This window comes from Epinephelus moara, chromosome 1 (assembly GCF_006386435.1).
Source record: "Epinephelus moara isolate mb chromosome 1, YSFRI_EMoa_1.0, whole genome shotgun sequence".
NCBI lineage: Eukaryota > Metazoa > Chordata > Actinopteri > Perciformes > Serranidae > Epinephelus > Epinephelus moara.
The window spans coordinates 39,097,178-39,125,107 of record NC_065506.1 but is presented as its reverse complement, the minus strand read 5'-3'; the positions used below and the strand labels follow the sequence as shown (position 1 = coordinate 39,125,107).

The following is a 27,930-nucleotide window of genomic DNA, read 5'->3' as shown; positions in this document are numbered from 1 at the left end:
ACAAGGTTTTTACACATAAATAGTAAAAATAAAAACTGAAAATGGTCCGGAAATAGATCTACTCCTCCCTCATTAAGAAACTCTGGAATGATCCTAGGTTTTCTCTTTCTCCAGCACTGGCACAGCCTTACTAGCACTATTGCTGACCAGTGAAAGATCAGTGCACGTCAAATTGGCCAGACTTTGTGTTAGAGGAAACAATCCAAGAGATTCATCCATACATGTTTGAGCCTTCACCAAATTAGGCAACTACTAGATGTATTGGAATGGTAAGTGTCGTTAGCATAGCTTGTTAGCTTGTAGGCTAACTGGCAGTGGCTGAAACTGCGTTAAGGGTTGTGAAACATACAGTAACATCTGCTACGATGGGGTTTTGGTCGATAGTGGAAGGAAGCACCAGGGTCCAGTTTACATCCAAAAACTACACACTACCATGGTTGCTGTCAAACTTTCACGAGATTAGATCAAGTTTAGCATTAGTCTAATGCTAAAGGCCCGAACATACTTGGGCATACTATTAGCAGAACGGACTCCGCGAGGAATGTCCACAGTCATTCGGGCTTTCATAGTCCAGCGCACTTCCGCGTTGTAGTTTCCTGTAAAAATGTCCGTGAAAAATCCCCGCGATGTGAAAAAGACATGCCGAGCAGTCACTGGTGCGTGGAGCGGAGTCCGCGTGGTCGTAAAATCTGAGCTTTGCGCGCACAGGACTTGCGGACGTCCGCTTTGAGTCCACGCGGACCTCCGCGGAGTCCGTTCCGCGGAGTCCGTTCCGCGTACGTTCCGCCCGAGTATGTTTGGGCCTTAACTCTGCTCTCCGTACTGACACTTTCGCTGAGCTGGAGGATTTAGGTTTCTTTGCTGGTGATGTGTTGAAGTCTATTTCCCCATCGATGAGTGTTTCATTAGACAGTAATTGGCTATTTTTAGAGCCTGCCAAGAATGCGTCCTAAAACCCAGAAATGAGTTAGAATTCTACCACTCCTGGATCCCTCGTCTCAAAGACAATAGTTTTTGGTAAGATGCCTGAAATGAGGTTTGTGATTAACACAAGCTTAACAGACTATAACGTTTTGTTCTATGTCATGTCAAAATACATCCGTAAATGCCCCACTCGTGAACTTTGAAGCTTCTTTGTGTATTCTAAAAGGCGGCTGCTGACAAGTGGCTAAATGAGACTACAGAACGTCATCAAACTGAGCCATGCTAAAATTACAGTTTTGTTATGGTGGCAGCGTTACATCATGTGACCGTAGTGTAGTTTGTTTATAGCCTTACATTAGCTTGTTACTTCTGGTGATGGCATTTCGACTTCAATAATCATGAAAATGGTGTTAACTTGTTGTTAATCTTGCTGAACAATACATGTAAGTGTCAAAAATGTTTCCACAGATCTTATTTTTTGTCAATAATCCAAAATCCAATGGAAAAATCCCATAGGCCTTCTGACTAGGAAACCAGTGCGATGCTAACTTCCGTGTCAGTCTACAGAAAAACGTCATCCCAGGAGCCCTCCATTAGTGACATCTATCTTGCTCTATACGTTTGAATCTTAAATTTAGGGAAGTGCTCAGACATCGCCCCCTTCAGTAGGGGAATGTGACAACACCTCATTTGTAACAAACTTTGCACACATACCAGTCAGTACAGTCAAGAGATTTTAGGTGACATAAAACAATAAAACCATATTTTTGAGTACAGGGGATCTTTAACATTAGAAAACTGTACAACACAAACTGGACTTTATAAAGGAAGTGACACAGCTACTTTCTTTAAAGTCTCTTATTTAATATTAAATACATTACTCTCTATAAACATGACATTTATCCACATATAAAAGCATGTGTCACTATTTACACTCAACCCTCACAAAAAGAGTCCTATCATACAAACAAGCAAATATCCTGTGACTATTCAAAAACATCCCTTTCTGTCCTTAGATTTCAGCGGTGATTGTCACAGCATTTCCTTCACATTCATGTTTTAGGACTGACACCTTCACTGGAAATGTCAGTACAGGGAAAATTCATCGCTAAACCTTATTGCTGAGCTCCTCCACTTTCTCACACTTAATGTGTGTATTCAATTTTGTGGAACAGAGACGTTCTTACACTGCAACATCCACTGGAATGGGTTTTGACCTGTGCTCCACACCTGCCACATCGACACAGATTTACAAGACACACTTGATTATCTCTGAATTTTGGTTTAAAAAGTGATAAGTAATGCACTGACATTCAATATTCCTGAAATAAATGGTGTGACAAAAGTGTGCATTGCTGTTGCCCTTGTCAATGTAAAGTAAATTATTGTGTAGGACATGAAATGAGCAGCATGTACCTAAACCAGAAGCCTTTAACTCAAGGCTTCATGTCTAACTACAGTTAGCTAGAATTCACAAATAGCTCGGCTGCTGTTTAAGAAGCTTAATTTGGCTCCATAACATGTGAGTGACCGTATGACAAAGATGTTACATGAGACTGTAGCTACCAAACTAACTCATTCCTCCACCTTAGATTTCTTTTTGGAGGTTCTGGGTTTGGGGTTTTCTGTCTCTACAGGTTCTGGGGAGCCAGGAGGATCAGAGGGCGGGCTGGGGGCTTTGTCCACATCAGGTTCTGGCTCAAGGGGCATCGACGGGCCTTTGGAACCTTTGGAAAAATAACAAATGCATAAGAGTTAATGCCATTTCCTTCATCAAAGCTTTCTTAAAAAAGGTCTTTTAGTTCCCAATAATTTACACAAACCCATCAGTCTGTGTGGGGTTCGTTAACATTTACATCTGTGCCATCTAGCTCCATTATACTGGAGAGAAGGCAGACACCTTTATGGCCAATATCTCCAACACTCAGCAACTCACACCAAAACAATCTAGATTGATAAATAGCACTACAGGTAACAGGAGAAAATATGTACCTGTATTTTTGATTTGGGGGTGAGCTGTTCCTTTAAGTGGCACTTACTGTGCACCAATAGATCACAATAGAGGTCAACAGAAACACTGAGAGGCTGCAGTGGGAAATAGAGATTTCATTATCCTAGCAAGAACAAACTGTTTCGTACAACATCTCACTACCAAACTACAAACTATAGCATCATAATGGCTCTGCAAAATATTTGTTTTCATTGAAACCATGACACCACGTCATGTTTTGAGGTTGGACACAGGGCAGTGTTGTTGAACAGAGGCCTTAGGTGATCGTACTTTTTGAAAGTTAGACACTGCATGTAATTAGATTTTCCATTGTGACATCCCAGGCGGGCAATTTAGATTGACTTTTTGTCTTGTTTAAATGGTGCAATTCCCTCACAATAAAAATGTGCTGAATCATTAAAGAATACCAGTTTGATGCTTTAATAGGACATTTATAACTTTAACAACCAAATCTGCCCCATGACTAAACAGTGACCTAATACCCCCCTCTGTAACACACATGGGGGGGCGACCTACGGGGCTTCTCACTGCCTGTAAAACAAACACACCAGAACAAACCTTCTGAAAGATTTACATTGTTTTCATTTGTACAAATAACTTCAACCCACAATGCACTCTGTGACAGACTGCGATATTTATTTACAAACCCAAACCTAGTTTCAGGAGTGAGTTGTTAATATTCATAACCAGTGTGATACAGTGGGAGCCTCGGTTTAAGAGATTCATCCTGACCTCCTGCAACACTAATTTACAGACTAGCAATAAAGATGCAGACATCAGCAAATGGATACAACCTCTGCTTTAAATAGCCAGTATTTATGATGACTCGATGGTGCCCTGCTTAACATGAACCAATCTTGGAATCCATCCACTATTGGTCTGATGGCGATAAGCCTCTAGGATTACAGTACGTTATCGTAAAAGCAGTGGGACTGTGCTGTGATTGGCTAGTATTCATCAAGTCGATGCGTCAAGGTCAGAGGCAGTTGGGGCGTCGGTAGCGTAGTGGATAGTGCCGGCACCCCATATACAGAGGTGAAGCCTCGCTGTAGCGGTCGCGGGCTCGGTTTGCAACCATGTACTGCATGTCATCCCCCCACTCCCTCTCCCCATTTCACTCTGTCCTGTCCATTAAAGGCAAAAAAGCCCCCCAAAATTTAATCTTTAAAAGGTCAGAGGCAGTTATGGTTATGGGCAATACTAGCATATCACAGCAGAGAAGGGTGGGACTTGCCAAGAAGTGCAGTGGGATCTGTAATAACGTGGCAAGCATCCACATTTCTAGTCTAAGTCATAAAAAATGTATTTCATAATAAAAAAATAAAAAAAAAATTCAATTGCACAACAAATAAATGAAATAAATGAAACTGAAATGTCTAAATAATCTAATAGTTTTTGCCAACTTATAATTTTTGAGTTTAAATTTTTGACTGTACATTTTAAATTCAGCATCTTTAAAAACATAAAAGGAGAATGCTTTATGGATATAATATTTTGCCAAAATACTAATTAAGTTAAATATGCATTTTTCATCATCCTGGAAATTGGGATTGTTAAAAATGGGCAATATATCTAGAGTGGTGCAGGAATGAGTCCTAAAGCCCAAAAATGAGTCAGCATTGTGCCACTCACGGTTCCCTCGTCTCAAAGTCAGTGGGTTTTTGGGTAGATGCAAAGTCTCTTGAGTTTAACACAAGCTTAAGAGACTTCATGTTCTGCTCTATGACATAAAATATGCCTGCAAATGCCCCACTCGTGAACTTCGAAGCTTTTATGCACTTGCTAACAAGTGGCTAAATGAGAGTAGTGAACGTCATCACACCGAGCTGAGCTGAACGCAACTTTACAGTCTTGTTATGGTGGTGACATTAGGGTCATGCTATCGTAGTGTAGATCATTCATAGCCTAATGTTAGCTTCTTCTTTGACGACTGCATTTTGGCGTTTCTGTAACAATCCAAAACCCAATGCAAAAATCCCATAGGCTTTTCAATGAGGGAACCAGGGTGATGCTAACTTTCGCATTGGCCTACAGAAAAACATCATCCTTTGGGCACTCTGTATGAATGCCTGCAACCAAATCCTGTTTGATCATGATTGGTCAATACTACTCTGACAACAAACTTAAATCAGAGATACTGATAATCAGATACTGAAATCTTGTCCCATTGCCTACAGATTCTCTGCTCATGTGCAGATATCTGTTTTTAGAGATTAAGCTTTAACTAGTCTTAAAGTGCATTGACAGGCTTTATTTGTATATTTACAACAAGTTGGTCATCAAACGCTGGTGGTTGAGTGTTAGAAAGCAGACTGTCAGAGCTGTGTAATTATGTAAAACATCTGTCACTAAACATGGACGCATTGTTCTGGTGTTATTTGTTAACAGCTAAACAAAAGTGGTAGAAAACACAGCCCACAGGCTCTGTTGAGGAAAAGCACTCCAGTCCACTTACATTTCAGAGCTGTGAGCCTCGACAGCCATTTCAGAGAAGCCTTGAATTTATTGGCTTAACTGTGTGTCATTTTTCCACACTGCTGATTTTCTTTTGTTGCCAGGAATATATACTGGCTAGAGGTTAGCTTCTGTCTTTTACATATTCCATTTTGCCTTAGCCCATATATTCAATCTGCTACAGTAGTGCACGCAGGAGGCCGTGAATACAAAGGAGAGAGATTTTTTTTCAAGTTTCCACTTAAAATGAAAAATTGGGCTTTGGTTTAATGGAGAGAGGTGGAGGCTGTGAAATTTGCCATCACCTGCACTGAGGGAGTAACGCTGGACTTTTTTTTTGATGATTTTGTTTTTTAAATGAGCTCGACTCAGGTTGGGTTTGTGCTCGGAACAAATTTAAAGGGACAGCTCGACAGTTGTATCAAAAATACATATTTTTCCTCTTGCCTGTAGTGCTATTCATCACTCTAGATTGTTTTGGTGTGAGTTGCTGAGTGTTGGAGGGATCAGCTGCAGAGACGTCTGCCTTCTCTCAAATATAATGGAACTCGAAGGCATTTGGCTTGTGAGATACATTTGAAAAACTCAACAGCAATGTCTCTTTCCAGAAATCATGACCCGGTTACTCAAGATAATCCACAGACCTTGTTGTGAGCAGTTTCATGTAGGAACTATTTTCTTTCTACCTAACTACACCTGCCAACTGTATCACTACATAGGTTACTTGGTGACTCGAAATTGGCCATAGGTGTGAATGTGAATGTGAGTGTGAATGGTGTTCTGTCTCTATGTGTCAGCCCTGTGATAGTCTGGTGACCTGTCCAAGGTGTACCCCACCGCTCACCCAGTGTCAGCTGGGATAGGCTCCAGACCCCCGCGACCCCTAACAGAATACGTGGCCACAGAAAATGAATTAATGAATTTCTACAACCCATACTGGTAATTCGTACCTGTTGGCAGCTGGAGTTTTTTGTTGTAGCTCGCAGCAGAAGACATGGCTTGGCCCAGAGCTTGGTTAGTACCGAGGGGAGCACCGGGGGCTTTGGTGGCTGCTGCGGAGTTTGGTTTTGATTTGGAGTCCTTGCCTGGTTTGGTCCACACCAGACTCTCTGTCACCTGCAGGGCAGCTCCCATCTTCTGAGCCATGTCTACTAGCTGTTAACGACAGGTAGGCAAAGACTTAAAAATATTGCAATAAATGGCTTCAGCAATTAAGACATCAACCTCAACCGGATCTAAAGTACCTCAGGATCAAATTCAAAGCTGCTACTGCTGTCTCGAAGTAGATTGACTTTCCTCTCCATCTCCTGATACTGATCCAGAGTTCCCTTCTTATCACCGTGATTGTAGAGGAAGATGGCAAAGTTCAGGTTGACCAGAGGGTTGGATCTGTAGATAATTCATCACCAAGGAAGAAAAGAAAATATTAAATGATCAAACTGCAGACTCAAATTCAGAAACACAGTAGACTGAAGGTCGAAGGTGTAGGACAGACTCACTCGTCCATTGTTACAGCTTGTTCATATGCTCGGGTGGCGTTCTCTACATCGTCCAAGTTGGTCAGAGCCACTGTTAAGAATAAGTATGAGGTTTAAACTTAAACTGAAACACTGTTAAAACGACTGTTCAGCAAGGCACATTCAACTCGTTCAGTTTGTTGTATGGATTGTTTACTTCACAAACAGTATGGTCTGTATCCAGCATTTGTTGCCACTAATCATCAAGTTACTCGTTAAAGACAAAATCCAGTCATGCATTACTTCTCTGTCGCTCTGACTCAGTACCTGCCAGCAACATGTAGAGCTCCCCCATTCGTGGGTTCAGGTTGATAGCTGCACTAAGGAAGTGGAAGGCAGAGGCATACTGCTGCATGGTCAGGTGTACCAGACCCAGGTTGTACAACACCTTCCAGTCAAAAGGAGACAAGTAGTGGGCCCGCTTCAGGCAGCTGATGGCCTGTGGGAGAGATGAAGTTAAAGTCAAACAGCTGACAGGACCGTTAGGCAAGTCTCTCAATAATATATGATCCCAAGAAGAACCTGAGAAACAAGGCAGTCGGTGCAATGATGGAATACTTCAGGTACATTTGGACCAAATTAAGCAGCAAAGTATATTTATTAATATGATCTCATCTGTCTGGCTCACAAATTGATAAAAAAATACAGTAATTTCAGGGGAACTGGTTTGTTAATACTTAATTACAAGTGAAAATCCTGCATTCAAAATCCTACTTAAAGGTTCCTTATGGAGTTTTTGACCAGTTTTAATGTCATGGTTAATGTTTTTATGTGGGTCCCTGTTTTGATTGCACTTGCACGAAGATGCACATGGACATGAGCTAAGCGATACATGCTACGATAGGTAGTTCAGACCAGTGGTTCCCCATCTAAGCACTGGACAAAGGGTAAAGTAGCAAATTAAGTCGTCAGTTCTCACAAATGAGCTTATGATACTTGTAATGATGCATGGTAGAAGAAAACAATGGATGTGTTTCAGCTGTGGGCTTTTGTCAATGTTACAGAAACACTTGTGGGTGTGACCCATTTAAGCGGCAGCCAGGGACCTGCTGGCGACCTCCACAAAAGGTCACAAGATAAATATGAGAGGGTATAGATGATTAATGGGAGAGGAAGGAAGAGAACACAATGTTCTGCGACATAAATCTGTATGCCTTTTTTGCACGTTTCTTAAACCTTTGCTTTTTTGAGAAAAAATGGATAATTTGACCTCACTGGGTTTCAAATGTTTTTGAAATAAAACCATGTTCGACGTTTAGAGGGTAAACGTCTCTGGAATGGAACAACCAACAACTCATAGACATCTGAATCATCAAAAAGAGCCCCAACTACCAACTTTTTTTTAAAGTCACAAACCCAAAAGGTTGTAAATCACAGCTTATCATATGTTTTATGTAAAACTTTATCTGGTAAGTAACTTCAGTAGCAAAAATGGAAACAGTTAAGTAAAATACAAGTACCTAAAACTGCAACAGTTAAGGTAAAACAAGGTTCTTCCCTTATCCTTCGCACAAAACATCCTGTCCACACACACTGTAGAAAATATCTCTGTCCAAATGAAAAAGCAGTAATCAACTGAAGCGTTTTCACGAGCATGCCAACCCAATAGATGACAATATAACCCTAAAGCCACACAAAGAATAAGAAGAAGACCATTTTGGCCGATCAGAAGCCTGAATAAAGGATATCATCTGAAACTCTGACCTCCATAACTCATCCTGCCATCTCTGTTGCTCAGTATAGTGGAAGAGTATATGTGTGTAAACATGTAAAAAAGTCCCACAAGCAAGGTGAGAACTGCAGATGGACGACAAAAGTGAAGCCAGAATATCTTGATCACCCCCTGGTGGCTGGCTGCAGTACAGGTCATAAACCCCACCCCCTCCATGTTAGTGGATGGGACATGGGCCAAACTAAACACTCAAAGTGCACATCAAACACAATTTTCCAAAAGATGGTTTCTGTCGTTTTAGGTAGTTTTTATTACAGTGATGTTTGTTCAAGTGTTCATTTTTCTGACAAGTCTGGTTATAACTAGTAATTTGATGTCAATCAGTTTGCTTACAATCAAAGGTGCTGCTTGTGATTGGTTGGACGGGTGTAAGGGTGGGAACTGGATACCAGTGGAAATCACTACTACACAAACTCTGGCTACAAATGACATTACCAGTGCAAGATGGCAGAGGTTGTTTGCAAGATATTTTAGCTTTATTTTTGTACAGTGGGGGTAAGGGGAGACACGTTGTCTTATCTTTATATCAATTCTATGGTTAGGACCAGCAAATTGTTGGCCATTGCGCGAAATGTTGGCTCATTTGTTACGCCTCATAAAGGAGATAACAGTGTGCACTCTGACTTTACAATATAAAAACTGTTTATGTGAGAAAGAAAGGCCAAAATACATAGACAAGGCTATTTTTTTCCTGTCTACATGTGGACTAGGCCTGAATGTACTGTTACTTCCCATCACAGCTGATATTTACATTTAAAATGGGAAAAAGGTGAATGTCCTATTTTAAGGAACAATAATGACTGAAAATCAAATATTAGACTTTATCTTGTGTCTTTTGTTTTAAGTACTGCCTTTACTGAGTCCTACACTGACAAAGGCAAGTCATACGATTAAAAAAAAAACAGTGTTACTCACGGCTACATATTTCTTTTTTCCGAAGAAGCACATGCCAATGTTGTTCCAGAGAGGGGGGCTCTCAGGCACAGCACATGCTGCCACTCGGTACTTATTCATGGCCACATCAAAGTCACCGTGGGTCTGCATCATGCTGCCTGCAGCCAGGATGGCCTGGGAATAAAAACAATGATTAGAGAGATATTAGAGGAAGACGTACCCTTTGAAACTGCACATGATGAGAGATGGACTGTACCACCTGATGGAGAGTGACCTTTTAGTTTAACTGAACTGCTTTAGAAGAACTGTAATGTACTGTCCTCAGGTACTGTAGCAAACTGAGTTTAAACTGAAGCATAATGTGTGTTCAAATACCCACATACCTTATAATTGTTGGGGTCAAAAGTGAGGGCATTTCCAAGGTGCTCAAATGCTTTTTGGTATTTCCCAAGCTGGAGAAAACATGAACACAGAAAATTATACATCTACTCTTTTTTAGATGTGTCACCTACAGTAAATGTCACTCTTATCTTGTAGCGCTTGTCGCTTGCATACACATAATTTCACTAAAAAGGTTATTAAAATAGATAAATAAATAAATACATAAAAAGCACAACCTACCTGTAAAAACAGCAGGCCGAGCGTAGTCAGGAGTTCAGTGTTCTCTGGAGAGAATCTGAATAGAAAAGGAGACGAGTTGAATGAAAAATGTCACTTTATCTATGCCTGTAATTACATTTAATGCCTGCACTTATTCTTAAGCAAACATCGTTGATATTCAAGGAATTTGCTGATTCAGTCAGGGTTTGATTCAGCATAATGGTGAAGTATTAATTATGACCTGTGGGGAGATGATGTGACTCTAAGAAAAAAGAATAGCCGAGAAGAGGCAGATCGGCATTAAAATAAGGTTCACAGTGGTACGTCTCATTAAAAGCAACACCAGTATTGGGGCGCTTGATTAATTAATTTAACCCCAACAGGAGGTAACCATAATTAGCTCTATTATAGATACTGATGTCATTTCCTTATTTACGCCACAGCCTAATGTTTAAATATTCAACATGTGAGTAGAAGTGGAAATGAACTGAATTTATACCGAACTGAAGAGGAACTTTGTGAAAGACTAAAGGAGAATGACTTTTTGAAATGAGCTCCAAAGACTGAAATCATCAGATAAATCAAGAGGGAACATACTGAAAGTAACCAACCTCCTACGAAACAGCATGTTTTATGACTTTTATCTCTTTTAATCTCTTGAGAAAATATTATCATGAAGAACTGTCACGCTGAGGCTATGTAAATATTAACAGTTATTAATAAAAAAAAGTTTTTTTAATCATTTGGGTCAGATGGAAAAACTTTTTGAAAAATTGAATTTCACAGATTCCTCTTTAAAGGGACACTTCACCCCCGAATAAATAATTACTGATTTTTTCCCTCTTACCTGAAGTACTACTTATCAATCTAAATTGTTTTGGTGAGTGTTGGAGATATTGGCTGTAGAGATTTCTGCCTTCTCTTGAATATAATAAAACTAGCTGGCACTCAAAACTCAACAGCAATGTCTCTTTCCAAAAATCATGACACAGTTATTCAAGATAATCCACAGACCTTGTTGTGAGCAGCTTCATGCCGGAACTAGGGCTGCCTTCTGATTCTGGTAAACACACAGTTTTGGTTCTGTTAGACCTTTTATCAGCTTTCGACACGGTCAACCATAATATTTTGATTAATAGACTCCAGGATCTGGTTGGGATCTCTGGTTCGGTTTTACAGTGGTTTTCCTCTTACCTTTCTGACAGAAGTTTTAGTGTTTCTGCAAACCATATCATGTCTGAAACAACAGGGCTGTCATGTGGGGTACCTCAGGGTTCTGTCCTTGGTCCTATTCTGTTCCTTTTATACTTACTTCCCCTTGGACAGTTAATTAGACAATTTAGCAATGTTTCATATCATCTCTATGCTGATGATATCCAGCTGTACTGCTCATTCAAGGCCACTGAGCTCCATAAACTGTCTTCCTTAATTAACTGCCTGACTAGCATCCAACAGTGGTTAAGTGACAGCTACCTACAGCTGAACTCAGACAAGACGGAAACATTAATTATCTCCCCCGATAGCATTATCCCCCAGATTAAGCAGCATATTGGCGATCTAGACTTGTCTGTCCTGCCAAAGATGAGGAATTTAGGTGTTATTTTTGATTCAACGATGTCCTTGGAGCATCACTCAAAACTAGTAACAAAAAAATTACTTCTTCCATCTGAGGAACATTTCCAAAATAAGAACACTGGTGTCAAAGGCTGAACTGGAAATGATTATTCATGCCTTTATTTTGTCTCGTTTAGATTATTGTAACAGTCTTTTTACTTGTTTTAATAAGAAAGAGCTTGACCGTCTCCAGGCTGTTCAAAACTCTGCTGCAAGGCTTTTAACCCACACAAACAAAAGGGCACACATCACTCCTGTTTTAGCATCTCTGCACTGGTTACCAGTGCATTTTAGAATTAATTTTAAAATTTTAGTTCTCACTTTTAGAGCCTTGCAGGGACAAGCTTCTTCTTACCTATCTGATTTTATACAGCTGTACACTCCCACCCGCAGTCTGAGGTCATGTGACCAACGGCCGCTAGTTGTTCCTCACACACGCTTTAGGACCAGAGGTGACAGATCATTTCAAGCAGTAGCTCCCAGACTGTGGAATGCTTTGCCTTTCTCACTACGCTGTTTAAACTCTGTTGATACTTTTAAAACGCATTTAAAGACTCTTTTATTTAAACTGGCATTTGGTTAATTGTGTTTTTTTTTTCCTCATATATCTATGTCTCTTTGCATTTATGTTTATACTTTGTGTTTTGTTTTCTTTGTTATTGTTCTAACTTTTGTGAAGCACTTTGTGGTTTTTATCTGTGAAAGGTGCTATATAAATAAAGTTTACTTACTTACTTACTTACATGAAACTGCTCACAAAAAGGTCTGTGGACTATCTTGAGTAAACGGGTCATTATTTCAGGAAAGAGATGCTCCAGTTGAGTTTTACAAATATTTTTTTGCGCTAGTCGTCTAGTTCGATTATACTGGAGAGAAGGCAGACATCTCTGCAGCTGATATCTCCAACACTTGGCAACTCACACCAAAATAATCTAGAGTGATAAATACCAGGTAAAACAAAACATAAAGAGATTTTTTTTAATTTGGAGCGAACTGTCCCTTTAAATGTCTTCTCAGTGCTTTTTATCATCATCCACATTTGAACTCTACTTACTCCACTGCTCTCTTATACACGTCGATGGCCTTTTCAGTTTCTCCAGCCAGCAGATGAACCTTCCCCAGCATCATGAAAGTCTTGTCATGTTTGTTTATCTGGAGAGCTATGTTTAGTTGCTCTTCAGCCTGACAGACACAGGATATCAAATTGATCACATCACCTGACAATGAGTACAATCAGTACTGTGTTAGTGTCGGTAAAATCAGAATACTCACGTTTTTGAAGTCTTTGATGAAGAAGAAGCACAAGCCCAGATTATGGCTGATCTCCTGGGGTGAGAAAAAGTCAAAATATACATGGAGCATTGGTGCATGGTTAAGTGATAATAAAGGCTGAGCCAAATTCAATTTCCAAATATAAAAGTTATTTAAGATAACAGCTCTGTGGAATACAAATTATACAGTATTACTGACAGTCGTATTAGAGGGGACAGTTTCCAAAACACACTTGTGTGAATGATTAATGATCCTGCCGGGCCGGTTTAATACAATATTTATAGACTATATAGAAGTTTTTTTGGTAATTGTTGCATTAAAACATGTTCAGTTTGGGCATTTCCCATTCTAAATGTGGGAAGATTTTGTTTTGAGAACTTCATACTGTTTATTTACACTGAACGATGTCAGGCCCACTAATCACACAAACTTTTAGACAAAGCTGAAACTCAGTACTCGAGTGTTTCTGTTTTTACCCAGTCTTTCTCGTTGAGCCGCGCAGCTTCATGATAGAATTCAATAGCTGCTTTGTGCTTTCCCAGGAGAAATCTATGGAAAGAATAAACAACAATAATCTGTAAGAGAAATTAATCAATCTTAATCACTGCGTGCTGAATATCCATTATTACAATCCTGCAACAGTGTAAAATAGTCACTGGGGATGGATTAGATTTTCCCAACAGTCTCAAAAAGTTCTGGCCACAACTGGCCGCAGTTCGGCTGCAATCAGTGTATGTTTCTCTCCTATCTGTCTTTGTTAGCAAACGGAGAAGGGTTCGTGCACTCTCGGCGTGAGGGCAGAAGACTCACAGTGATCTCGCCACTTGCTTGAGATTGTCAGCGCTGCTGGGATTAAGGATGGCACAGCTCTGAAACAGCTCCAGGGACTGTTGGATCTTGCCCTCAAGACGCATGATTAGTGCTGTGGCAAGGAATTAAAACACAAAAGGAGAGGATCTTCATCTACATGAGAAAGTAATACAGCACATAAAAAATCAAAGGCACAGCGTGGGGCCCAAAGAACAGATTTTGGGGGACTAAATGATGCATTGGGGATCTTGGGCACTGGACTACCGCAGAGCCTCCATTTGATGTAGCTCTTAATTAACATCATGCATGTTCCATGTGTGAGAGGAAAGTTCACTATAAAAACTAAGGCTCACCTTGAACATAAATGGCGTATTCACACATTCCATTAGTCTCCTGCAGTTGTTCTTTGATGATCCCCTACATGGAGACAGAACCAGAGACATTTCTACTACTGACATGGATGCCATTTTCAACATGAGTGAGGAGGAATACATCTTACATTAATGGCTGCTGTGCTTGAGCCAAAATTTCAGGCCCTGCTGAATACTAACCTGGGATTCAGTTTCTAAACAATTTGCAATCGCAACACTTAATACATAAACAACAGTATTAGACCCTGTTCTGTACATTTGCATCGCATCACACTGAAGGCTCTATTTTCACTCTGACAGTTTGGTATTTGCCTGACATTGAAAACCCTTTAGCCAGACTGTGTGGTATTTTGGTGCCCAGCACACAGTGCACGGTGCACAGGTGGTAGAAGAGGTGCAGACTGGTGGGAGGTTCATTAAAATAAAGCAGCGCAGAGTGAGCTGTTGGTATTTTAGTTAAAAATGTGGCTTAGTGTCACCAGTGACCTGGTGCTGAAAATAGACATCTGAGAACTAGGGCTGGGTGATGCGGAGAAAATCAGATATCATGATATTTTTGACCAAATACCTCAATATCGATATTGCAAAGTAGGGTTGACTATTGGTGCTGGGTGGCATAGGATGCAGTAGTTAGCACAGTCACAGCAAGAGGGTTGCGGGATCAAATCTCCCGGCTGACAGGGGGCCTCTCTGTGCGGAGTTCTGGGTTGTCTCCAGGTACTTCGGCTTCCTTACACAGTCCAAAGACATGCAGGTTAACTGGTGACCTTTAAATGTCCAGAGGTGTGAGTGTGAGAGTGAATGACTGTCTGTCTCTATGTGTCAGCCCTGTGAGAGTATGGCGACCTGTCGTGTCAGAGAAATTTCTTTCAAGTCTTAGTTTCCTACCATTTTTTGAGTCACTTAAATGTGCCACCTGACCCGGCACCTCGGGAACCTTTAATTAAAGGCAGGTGTGCTCGGGGCGTCAGTGGCTTAGTGGTAGAGCAGGCGCCCCATGTACAAGGCTGTTGCCGCAGCGGCCCGGGTTCGACTCCAGCCTGTGGCCCTTTGCTGCATGTCACTCCCTCTCTCTCTCCCCCTTTCACACTTGTCTGTCCTATCCATTAAAGGCAAAAATGCCCCAAAAAATATCTTAAAAAAAAAAAAGCATCTCCTATATAGACCCTCGGAAAAAAAAAAAAAAAAAAAAAAAGGCAGGTGTGCTCAAGTGAGTGTGGAACGTAGAAGACGTCACAGGGCTCCAGTCTTTAACTGCCGTGTTTTTGGTTAATCTTAGTTTTTACTGTTGATGAAGTCGTTTAATACCCCATTGATTTTAACTTTGTTTTTGTAAAGGCCTGTTTATTTGGGGAATGTTTGTTTGGGGATTTTTGTTTTCATTTTTTTTGAACACAACAGTCAAGACAATCAGTTCAAAGCGTCATCTTGCAACTCTCCACACATCCTGCAAATCAGTCAACTCTAAAACCAACCAAAGCTCCTGGATCATCCAAAAGTGAGTAAAATTAACCAAAGACAGTGAGTTCATCATATTTCCCATTATCGCGTCTGTGGGTGGCTATTTTTTAACTTATTTGGAAGCTGCAATAACCTTGATATCAATTTTGTAAAGATATTGTAGGGTTGACTATTGGCTGCTGGATGGCATGTGGTGCAGTGGAGTTTTCATGTTCTCTCCGTGTCGTTGTGGGTTTTCTCCAGGTTCTCCAGCTTCCTCCCACAGTCCAAAGACATGCAGGTCAGGTTAATTGGTGACCTTTAAAAGCCCAGAGGTGTGAGTGTGAGTGTCAATGGTTGTCTGTCTCTATGTGTCAGCCCTGTGATAGTCTGGCGACCTGTCCAGGGTGTACCCCGCCTCTCACCCAGTGTCAGCTGGGATAGGCTTCAGCCCCTCTATGATCCTGTACCAGGGTAAGCGGTTATGGATAATGAATAAATGAATGATTATTGGTGACACAATGAGATTTTTGATAAATATTTATCAGTAATGTGGATATACTGACGAAGAGAGTAAATGCAAATAATAGAACAGTCGGGTAAGTTCAGAAAATTAGTTCACTTTCCTGTAATGCAGCTCAGACAACACTGACGATAGTACGATATCCAAACTCAAAGACAACATCTAGTGCATATCTATTGATATATTGCCCAGGTCTACTATGAACTCAGAACCATGTCTGTTTCTGGTAAATCTGATGTGAATCTGATGATTTTGTTAAGAAAAAGCAAAGTGAATATTTGGAAATGATACAGACTAATGCTTCAACTGTGAATAGTATATTATATATTATACAGCCATTTAAATTTGTATCAATGGGATGAAAGCAGGAATGGCAGTAAATCAGTCTGCATTTATCTAATTAATATGAGTCATTCTTACAGTCTCTGATGTTACAAGCAGAGTTGCTTTATTCGGTATGTAACCCTTAACCTTCAGTTCATCAAATCTCTGCAGCCATCTGAAGGCAGCAGGATGGATATGATAATAAAATTGCAGCCTCATATCAGAAAAGTGCCTCACCAGAGCTCAGTGCCATTACACACGCCCGTCCGCCATCTTTACCTTCATTAAATCACATCCAAATGACACCAGGCAGCTACAAAGTGACCCCATACACCTCCACACACATCCAAGGGGTCCTTTACCGCTGGATGACAGAGGACCGGGGCTCATTAATCCTGTGTGTCACAGCCTCTTTCCAAACTTAAAAAGTAAAAATTGTGGTACAAAGCTGCCCACATTTTCAGACATGATGTAATCATTTGCAACTTGTAATACAATAGAATTAAAACTGACACAGTGTCAAATTTGGTGTGATCATATAAACTGCTTCACCAAACTATTTTTGTTATTAGTTTCTATCATCATTGTACTAATTGTCTTGCTAAAAAAAAAGTCCCTCACCATCTGCCTCTGGCTGCCGCTCAGCACCATCCAGAAAACAATATGATTTCCTGAAGAAGCCGATTCTTCATTTGTTGAGCTGTTAATGTGACTGAGCATCACTGTGATTGGCTCAGCTGCTTCAGAGCAATGAGGCCAGTGATGTGACTTGCTGAGAGCGAATTTCCTAATCACCACTCCCTTTAATCTATAGCCCTCCTCATCCAGCTCTTTCTCCACTTTGTACAGCTGCACATACATGAACTGAAATAGCAGGTGTGCTCAGGGACGCCCACACAGTCCGTGTGCCCAAGACCTACCGCTCTGTGCTTGTTGCTGCTCTGGAGCAATTAAAATAGGGCCCTGGGAGTGAGGAGTGTATCTCTCACTAAGAGAAAGTGAGAAGGAGGATTCCAGTAATATATCTTACGAGTACAGGCATCTATCCAGAGACTTCACTAAGTACCTTTTGGTTTCATGTGGGAATACACAGGTCAATGCAGTGAATTAGGCCATAATAAAGTACAGCGTTAGACAGTGCCCTGAACATGCCAGGCATTCATCGTCTTCATTACTTTCATCAGAACAACACAGAACAAAGACACAGGTCAACGACAGGATAAACCACAGGGAAAAGGAAGGAATGGAGGTACTTTACCTTACAGGTATCATAGTCTTTGTGGATATAGTGCTGGTGGATTAGCCAGTTTCTCCTCTCTACAATGGGAAGTTCTGGAGCTGGAAAGAAAAATACAGTACAATGAGAAGACTATTATGTAAAAAAGAAACCCTACAATAACCGCCTCGCAATTACATGCCTCCACCAACCAGTCCAGTTGCAGCTTACATCCATGTCTGTCCAAACTCATATAACCATGAGATTACACAATGCTTCAAATATGGATGCTGCTGCAAAGAAGCTACAAATTCTAAAACATGGATTGTTCACACACGTCTTCAACCTGACAGCACAGACATATACTAGGCTTGGGCAGTATCACGGTATTATAGCGTACCAGAGTATGTAGAAATCCTGATGGTGTGATTTTCAATACCTTAAAAGATGCAGACAATCCTCTGTCTATTAAATTCATACAGAGATGCTGTATCAAGGATGTAATGTAAAAAGGTAATGTATGTAGTGCACATCACGTGCCACCAGAGGTCAGTCTCTACTGTGGGAACACGCAGCTATGCTGAGATACATGGAGACTGCGAGTGATGGGGATAACGTTACAGGACTTTGAACAGCCAGCCAGCAACTGGCGTTGATACAGTAGACTGACTAACTAGATGACTAACAAGACTATATGAGATAGTTTTGGTGAGTTTATTTAGCTTCTGTGGAGTTTGAATGAAGCGTGTTAAGTGAAAGATAGAAACCTGAATTCAGTGGGTGTACCCTTGTCGGTGAAGATTCTCAGTTATCCAGTTCATGGTAATCTTAAGTGCTATACCATAGGCAACTGGACTTGCTTGAGTTTCTTTAAGACGTTTCACCTCTCATCCAAGAGGCTTCCTCAGTTATAACGGACTGGTGTGGTGTCTCAGGCTTTAAACTCTGTGTGGGTGTGAACCCTTACAGAGTCGCTGAGGTCACATCTAAGCTCTGAGTTGCAGAGTCGTTAGGGTCACCTGTGAGTTGTTGAACCACTTGGCCAGCTTGTGTGTCATTAGGGTTAGATGGGTCCAGGTGAGAATGGGTGTTAAGTTGTCTGGGAAGGGATCCCAGTTGCCTACGATATAGCACTTAAGGTGTACTGTTGTATTTCTCTGTTTAATAAGGAAAATAGGTGTAAGAGTATCTCCTTTCTTGACAATTTGTAAGCTTACACAAACTAAGAGAGCTTGCTGAATGTAGTGAACTTGCCAGTCAGGTGGCGCTTCGCTCAAATGGCGTCATATACCCCAGTGAAATATCAGGAAGGTAAGAAGGTATAAAAAACTTAGATCCTGCCCAAGCCTGATGTATACACAGTTTCAAGGTGGGCAGCCAAGACGAGTGTCACCAGTTCAGCATTCGACCACGTCTCCCCTTCTGTTCCCGAGTTGTAGCATTAAAAAATGGGCAGGAAAGTGTTTTTGCAGAGCATCATGATGTCACATTTAAGTTGACCTTTTGGCTATAAAATGTCATCACTTCATCATTTTATCCTATTAACATTTGTGTGAAATTTTGTCGCACCTGGCATATACATTCTTGAGTTATGGCCAAAAACATGTTTTGCAAGCCACCACCAAAATCTAATTAGTTCATCCTTGGGACTAAGTGGAAGTTTGTGCCAAATTTGAAGAAATTCCCTCAAGGGATTCTTAAGATATCACGTTCACAAAAATGGGACACATGTACAAATGTACTGTCGCCATTGTAGAGGCATAAAATAAACTTAAAAGCTCATTACCATTCACTGTTCAGATGTCTTGTTTAGTTGATGGCTGTGTGATTAATCCTGAAAGCCCCTTCTTTTTGCAGTCATTAGCAAGCCTCTGATCTGACAGTTAACAAAGATGTAACACTTCAACCTAAATCCACAGGCTAAATTCAAGTCAATTCACCATCACCCCATAAATCTTGGCTTGTTAGCAAGTTTTTACTCAAAAAACAGACGGCTCAGACGATCAAGAGTTGTGTCTATTTTGAGTACTCTTAATTCATTCAGTCTCTGTGTTAATTTGGCAGGTGAACAAATAATCATGGAAGAACCCCCCTCCCTCTGCAGACAGTAGCAAGTCTTTGATCTGACAGTAATATACGTGTTAACAGTTCAACCAAAAACCCCGGGCTAAACTATAATCAATTCACCAGCCGCGCAGTAAATGTCACCTTGTAAGCAAGTTTTTGGTTACAAACACTGCCTTTTTTTCTGTCTCCCTTTTAGTGTCTCGGCAGGTTGAGATATTCTCCCCGTTGCCAGGGCAACAATGTATCTCGCAAGCCAGGTGCTTGTGACAGAACAGAGAGGGTACAGAGACAGACTGAAAGAGTGAGACTGAAGGAATGAGCAGCACAATACAAAGCCAGCTTTAGAAAGGGTTAGGTAACCTCAAGAACCCAACCACAATGCTCCAAGTCTTCTTCCCAGTGGAGTACAATATTTCATTTCACAAGGAGGCAAACGTAATTCCAATTCAAGCTAGTTTGATTCTGGTAATCCTGTTATCTTACACCTACTACCTTCCTCTGAGGCTAAAAATAGGATTCAAGGCAATGTGGAATGAAGTGCAAGGCTTTGAATCTGCCGCTGACATCGGGGAGGATATCATTAATGAACTGCCTGTGTAAAAAATACAGTGTGAATTACACTAAAGCTCCCTTCTGTTTTTATCTGTCACGCTTCAAGCAGTGCTCTGTTGATTTGCCGCTAGAACTGGAGCCTCTTCCAACAACTTCAGAGAAATCCTCTCCATCGCTGAGTGTGAAACTGCATGGGTTTCACACGTTTGCCCCGTCAAGATTCGGAATGGCCCTATTTGTAGCATCCTAATCCGCTTTCTTCCTGCTGAGACAGCAATAATATTCTTGTCTCTGGGTTTCAGATGGGGCCCTGTGGCGCTCCAGTGTCCACATACACAAAGCAGGGCACATTTGGAGGAGAGATGGGATACATGTGCGACATGTATTCCTGTAACTACTGTATGAAAGAAGGGTAGAAAGGAGCTGAGAAGAAGGGCACAGCATGAGGTCTCCTAAATATAGTACTGCGAAAAACTTCATCCCAAACATGGAGGCATTCTCTCATTGTTACATTTGATCTGGCTAATGCTAAGACAGATTTGGCTTCCATGTGCCTCAACCATCTGTTAAAAGGGGATAAGAGCAGAGGAGAGGCGTGCTGAGATCAAAAGACACATGGGGAGAATGTAATGAAAAATAGGATGAATTTTTTGAGGGGAAGTTTTACCACAAAAACTTCAAAACCCTTCGGTCTTGTCAAATAATTTCGTCTCATATTCATTTCCCCACGCTTATTGTTCCCAGGAATTTGACAGAAATGAAGGCAGATTGCTCCACTTACACTTGATTCTATATAATTGAAACACGCTGTACTGGAAACAGGTGAAATGACCTTGCGTCATTGGCATTTTTTTTGTTGTTTTAAAAGGAAGTGTGTTTCGGTTTTTCTGGAGGGCGTGCTCGTATTTTTGCTACACCTCGTGGGTTTTACCCACCATGAACTGCATTGCTCAAAATGTAATAAAAGCACATAATGTATTTGTTGTGCATAACATAATTAATTTTATGTGTGCATTATATAACCCTAATTACATTTCATGATGGTAATTACAAAATGAGGATGAAACTGGCAGCTTATGGAGACAATTAAACTGAGCGCTGTGGCTTTTTATTGGATTATTTTTACATTTTAAGACTTTTAAGCAACAAGATGGTTCCTTTTTTAGCTCTTATTCAGGTGACTCAGGACCTAATTTCTTATCCTCTCATAGTTTTGATTCTAGACTTCATACAAGTGATGTGAAAATTATCTCGTCATTATCACATTTATAAAGAGACTACTTGTTATATCACTAATTATACGTATAGCGTATGTGAGGAGTGATTAAGTTTCCCTGAAGAAAGAGCGATTAAGTTTATCCACTGCCATTTTCTTTTTAAATCAGCACGTGCTTTGAAAATTATATTAATACATTTATATTTCTAAATTTACTGTATTTCTCAAGTGGCTTTACAATCCGTACAGCCCACGTCACCCTCTGTCCATAGATGTGCATGTGTGGCACATGTTTTTACAGCTTCATATTTCCTTTTCCTTCCTTTTTTTCTACTTCAATTCTCGCCTTACCTGTCATTAATGTACTTAAGGTTTTAATATGATCTGTCTCCTCAGATTATACTAAGAACACTACATTAATGGCTTGCATGCCATGTGAAAGATCACCGCATGGAAACACAATACCATACAATATGACACCACAGCATCCACATCATTGCTCTCATAGGACTTGCATTCTCAGCAGTGCTGATGACATGACAAAACAAAAAAGCTTCATCACGAGAAAAAGCTGAACTGGTTAATGGGAAATTAAGCCATCGTTACAATGACAAAATATCCTGATTTAATAAATGATCAACAAACATTTTCCACACAGAGAAATATCTGGAGCAGGGCTCAGCAGCACACTGTGCACACTGCTGCTTCCTTTCAGGGAGGCTAGATACAAGAGTGAGGGTGACCTCTGCAGGACGATTAGCTCCACACTCACCCTGTTAGTATGCCTTACCAGCTACAGACAAATGGTCAACATCAAAATAATGGGTGACATAACAGGAATTGTGTTGCATGAAAATCATTTTGTAAGATTATTGGCAAGTGTCAAGTGTCTTGCAGTACCTTTAGGTGCGCGACGTTTCTTGGCATCAGTCGCAACTGGGAGCTGAAATACATAAAAATACAACACAAACAATTAAGTAAAAACACACAATCCATACATTACATAGTAAAATATTCACAGGCTCATTACATATAATTAGAAAAGCCATTTTTTTCTATTCTGTACAGTTGAACATACGGTGTCAGTCTGAACTCTGATCTGTATTTCCACACAAAAATACAAAAATCTACTTTAGTGCAGCCACCATACAGGCTGCTCATGGAAAACACTGATACATGGTGTCCAGTGTGAGCAAAGGGCGTTTTATGCAGTATGTCATCAAAGTAAAATCCTGCACACCAGATATAAAATGCATTTAAACACTTGAATATAATATACATAAATTAGTTTTCCCCACGTTTTTGGTGTATGGTCGGGGGGTGGAAGTGTGTTTTGTGCCAGTTGGAAGCTCTAACACGTTCAGTAAGGCAGTGCAGTTTAGTGTTTGTTTAGCAGTAAGAACCATATACAATTAAATCAGTTGCCTTGCAGCTATAGTGCTAAACTCTGTAGCATTTGAAGTCCCCCAGTAGGACATACTGTACAACAGACTATAGCAGTGCACCATGTAAATGCTTCTTTGAGACGTTAGAGCTGATGCTAAATGTATAGGCTAATGAGAGGAAACTTATCCACACACTAAAAATTTATTTGCTGAGGGAAGCTGCTGGCTGGGGACCAAGCATCTGACCAAAAGAATGTTTATTAGAAGTGTGTGGATGCTTTTCCTTTCATTATAGATTTCACTTAAAAGGTCAAGTTGCTGAGAGGTGCACTATAAGCCACTGACTGGGGGTAGTTATCTGCAAGCTGTGAGCAGACAGGCTTATACTTAGGTCCTTGGCTATGTAGCGCACCTGTGCTATCAAATGTAGTCCAGTATAAGAGCTCTGAGAAAAACCCTTGAAGCTTTAGGCTTAAACCAAGAGGTGCTGACTTTTTGCTGACATGAGTGTCAGAGGCAAGGTGAGTTAGTTTAAGAGGTTATGACAAATACATACTGGGTAAATGACTGAATTCAAAATGTTATAGAAGTATTATCAGCAAGATGGTCTGATAGTATCTAAAGAAAAGTTCAGTCAGACAACTCACGTTTTAAATGTTTATTCTAACAGCAGAACATAGTTTGAGTTTGGCGTCTAGACTCCAGACTCATCGCTCCCGCAGATATGTTTACATGAGATATTGGGGAGTGATGATTAAATAATTTTCCCCTTAGCCGGAGCCTGCAGGTGGATGCTGGGGTGGAGGTGGGGCTGAAAGAGCCAGCAGCAGTACTGATGCAGGGCAGCAGCAGCATTAACAAGGCAAAGGAAGATTCTGAGAAGATGTGGTAGCTTAAATAGGCCGCCAAATTGGGAGGGTGTGTTTTGGAGATGACGTATGACGTGTGTGTATGAATCAGTGCAGCTCGAGTTGACTGCCTGAACTAGCTCACAGGCGTTGCTCCATTACTTTGTATGCAGTATGGCTCTTTTCACAGTTATTTATATTTTTTATAGAATATTATGTTATTCAGTTTTATCCATAATGAACACACAGAAGAGCATTTTTAGTTTGTAATGTGTCAATGTGTGGCCAACTTTACTTTACTTTGTACACTACTGTGTGGACCACGTGTCAGAAATACGGCCCGGGGGTTAGATCCGGCCTGCCAAAAGGTCCGGTCCACCCTCTAGATGACTCTGCACACCTAATATTCATGCACTTGTGAAGGCTAAGAGGGTTCAGGAGCAATTTAAACACTGAGTAGATACCTCATGTAAAATACTGCCTCAGAGGCTTTTCCACCCTGACCAGAATACAGCTCTCTGGAATAACAATGAATACTCACTGTGGTCGTATTTAAAGATACTGAATATTGTGCAAAATATTGTCAACCAGCAGCTTCAGTACGAAAGAATCTGTATCAAAACAATACGGTGGAATCCTGCTGCTGAGGCAGTGACAGAACTTCAGATTGTAAATGGTTTATAAGGCAGGGGATGACTTCACCTATGTCTTCAATAGCTTCCACTTTAGTGGAAAGTTATGAAAATAGTCACATGTAATGAAAGTGAGTAGTAGACTGACTGAATGCGGAAAGAACTGAGACATACTGAATTTGCACATAATTTTTCTGAGGATATCTCAGGCTGTTCATCATTTGTTTTGTAAATGGACGAACATTTTTAGAACGTAATTCTTTACACTAAAAAAAAAGGGAAAAATTTGATGGGGTAGGTTATTATGCAGCGGTTTCACTGGTCCGGCCCAGTTGAGATCAAATTGGGCTGTATGTGGCCCATTAACTAAAATGAATTTGACACCCCTGGTGTAGACTGCAGTAGATCTGTAGGTAGGCAGCAGTATAGTACTGCATCACGTCATATAAGCATACTTTGCACTGGCACTTTACACTAAAACAGATGTGTATTCCAGTGGCAGGCGCTAAACTATAGAATTCTTTAGAGATGACTTAAAGGGTTGTCTGACTATTTTTCAGTTTAAGAAAATGTATAAGGGTCAGTGACGTGACGCCTAAATTGTATGTCCTACTGCAATTTTTTTTTACAGTTAAAAATGGTTAAATTCATAAAAAGATACCATATATATGTAGTTGATCTCCCACATACATACTCACTTTGGCATTTCAAAAATAGTTTGTTGTTTGTCATTTTTCGTTTATTTAAAGTTTCAACATATCATGTGGTGCGTCTGTATGGCCTTTTTTTTTCTTTATGGAAAAAAATAATTGGACTATATGGAACAGACATGTCGGAGCTGTTCCATTGTGTATAGCTTCCAATATTTCTGTTTAATCATTTATGTTTCCTTCTGAAATTACTATGTAATAAATACTGATTAGTTAATAAGTTTGGGTTATTAACTGTAAGCCTATTTCTTATTAATTTGTGTTTTGAATGAGGGGCAGGTAAAATTAGATTGTTCTCCTCTCCCTGCTCTTTTTGAATCATGGAATGTTTATTATAGATTTTTTTGATTGTGACTTTGTTTGCTGTGTATGGACATATAAATGAATGAAAATTAAAAAGTAACCAGTAGCTATAAGTTTGCAATAAATGTAGTGGAGTAAAAAGTATAATGTTCCCCTCTGAAATGTAGTGGAGTAACAGGATAAAATAGCATAAAATAGAAATATTCAAGTAAAAGTAGGTCAAAATTGTGTTTAAGGACAGTACTTGAGAAAATGTGGCCTACTTAGTTACTTGTCTACCTCTGGTGATACCTGTATGTAACAGAAATATCAGCCAGTTCACAGATGACATCAATCAGTAGGCTGTGATCACAGATGGCTGTGATACAGCTTCCTTGTGCGCATGCTCAATCCCAGTGTTTTGCTCCACATCATTTTCCCTACATTTGACTCTTTGACTGGATTGATTCATCTCTGACGTTTTGTGCATGAATCCTTTCCAATTATCACACCCTGAAGGCTTTACGTGACAGCCATACCATAACTAGGATCTGAGGTGAAGCCAGCCTCAGTGACTGCAGAGCTGAACTATTCATACCGTTATCAAAGTTACAGTGTAAAGCTAACGACGCTCATCAACGCACACTTACACTGTAATGTTACCTGCGCATTTCTGTTGTTGTCACCTGCCTGTAGCTGTAACGTTAGCTGTTAGCTGTCATGTTGTTAGCTTGCCCTTGGACAGCTGAGATTAAAGACAGAGTTACCAGCTGCACGTTAACGTTAATCAACTTAGCTCCGACTTAGAAACGGCTAGCTTAGGTAGCTAACACTCACATAACGAGCGTTTTTACGAGGGGTACACTCAAAACATGACGTTACATTTAGTCGGGAGGTGTCACACTATCACTTCACCAAGTGGCATGTTTGTGTTTGCCGAAGAACACGGTAACTAGCTTTGGTTTAACACTCACCGCCGTGGCTTTCTCCTCGTCCGCCATCTTGGGATGATCAACACTAGAAGCTGTTGCCATGGATACATCAGAGGAATGCGGAGGAGTAGCTGGTTGGATTTATGAATGTCTCTCAGGCTGATGTGTGTCACCGGCCTCACCAGCCTCCACCAATAACATGATCATGTTTAGGTCGAGTTATACAATAATTATGTAACACTATACAAATGAAATTAGGTCTGTATGAAGAGAGATTCTTTTACAGTCATATATCCATTCGTCTGCCAGCCTGGGTTAAAGAGACATGATTTATACACAGCCAGGGAGGCCGTCAGTATATTTTGCATTTTAACCCACATAGTGATCAATACACTGAACAGCTATTTAAAAGCCATTGGTTTTGATACCATAGTTGTATATGAGTGGACCCCAATGCGTGATGCCACGCACTGCCACCCACTGGCCAGGTGCTATAAGTGCAACAAACATCTCTTAAAACCAAGATGGCCGACAGAATGCAGTTCAGATTTTGGTAACATCAAGATTTGGTAACATCAAGTAATATTTAAGGAGTAATACGGTTGTTTGAATTATCAAGTATTGATTTCATGTTGGGGGGAAATTTCAATTATTCATCTGTCCACTAAACTGGACATTGCTCGCATTGCTGGGTATATTTTATATACAATTAATACTATTACTGCAACTTTGTTGATCTGCAGTGACTGTTTGTACTGTAAATAATTTGATTTATATTATTACAGTATAACCTGTACTTTTTGTTACAAGACAATATTTTGACAACAGTTATAGAACATGTTAAAATATGTAAACACACTAGTTTAACAGTAATAAAATTATATTTTATAGTTTCACATAATATAAATTATTTTTTTCATACCTAAAGAGGAATAAAAACACTTTGAAAAAAAATCTTGACTGAGGTATTCATAATTCATGCATGAGAGGGTTAAAGTGTGAAAACAAAGGCCATTTATTCAAATGCAGTAGTGGAATATAACTAAGTACTGTACTTCAGTGCAATTTTGAGGTACTTGTACTTTGAGTATTTTAATTTGATGCTACTTTGTACTTCTGCTTTCAATGGTTGTTTGTAGTGATTTTAATATTTTAGTATTTCATAATCCTTTTATGTATGTAATTGTTCTTACCGGTGTTATTCTGTTTTATACTTGTGTACATGTTAGATTGATACATATTTGAGCATCATTCTTTTACTTTGCACAGAACTTTGGTCAACTGCGGTGGTTTTTAAATGTGCTATATAACTAAACTTGATTTGATTTGAATATTCAATCATTAAAATAGTTATTTAAATTTAAACCATCTCATAAGTCTAGAAGGAAAATGTCTCTTTGGTGTGACCAGGAGCCCCAACGAGACCCAGCAAGAAGGGGTCACAACCCAAAAGGTTAACAACAGCTGGTTTAATCTTTAACAATCTGTTGCATGTTATTATTTCATCATGTGCTCGTCCTGCTTAATTTAGTTTAAGTAGCCTAAAATAGAAATATCCAAGTAAAGAGTAGCTTAAATTTGTACCTGAGAACAGCAATTGAGTA

General features: G+C 40.1%; 1 protein-coding gene across 1 annotated transcript; it reads right to left on the bottom strand.

Annotated features, from left to right (window-relative positions):
- Positions 1-1,689: 1,689 nt before the first annotated feature.
- bbs4 (Bardet-Biedl syndrome 4) lies at positions 1,690-26,428 on the bottom strand. The gene is made up of 16 exons (XM_050045030.1): positions 26,369-26,428; positions 22,438-22,480; positions 17,745-17,824; positions 14,182-14,245; positions 13,829-13,940; positions 13,495-13,567; positions 13,019-13,072; positions 12,801-12,928; positions 10,154-10,208; positions 9,916-9,984; positions 9,554-9,706; positions 7,174-7,345; positions 6,889-6,958; positions 6,634-6,778; positions 6,340-6,544; positions 1,690-2,651 (listed from the first exon to the last, which is right to left on the bottom strand). Exons 1-16 carry the CDS (start codon positions 26,426-26,428, stop codon positions 2,500-2,502), a joined length of 1,635 nt encoding a protein of 544 aa, XP_049900987.1. The 3' UTR covers positions 1,690-2,499.
- Between the last annotated feature and the right edge of the window lie 1,502 nt (positions 26,429-27,930).

Excerpts from the sequence above, each read along its gene's own strand:
- bbs4 (XM_050045030.1), bottom strand. The coding sequence starts at position 26,428 with ATGGCAACAGCTTCTAGTGTTGATCATCCCAAGATGGCGGACGAGGAG. Across the intron at positions 10,209-12,800 it reads GTGTATAAGAGAGCAGTGGA|ATTCTCTCCAGAGAACACTG; the intron begins GTAAGTAGAGTT and ends TTTTCTATTCAG. Across the intron at positions 2,652-6,339 it reads AAAACTCCAGCTGCCAACAG|GTTCCAAAGGCCCGTCGATG; the intron begins GTACGAATTACC and ends ATTTTTCCAAAG.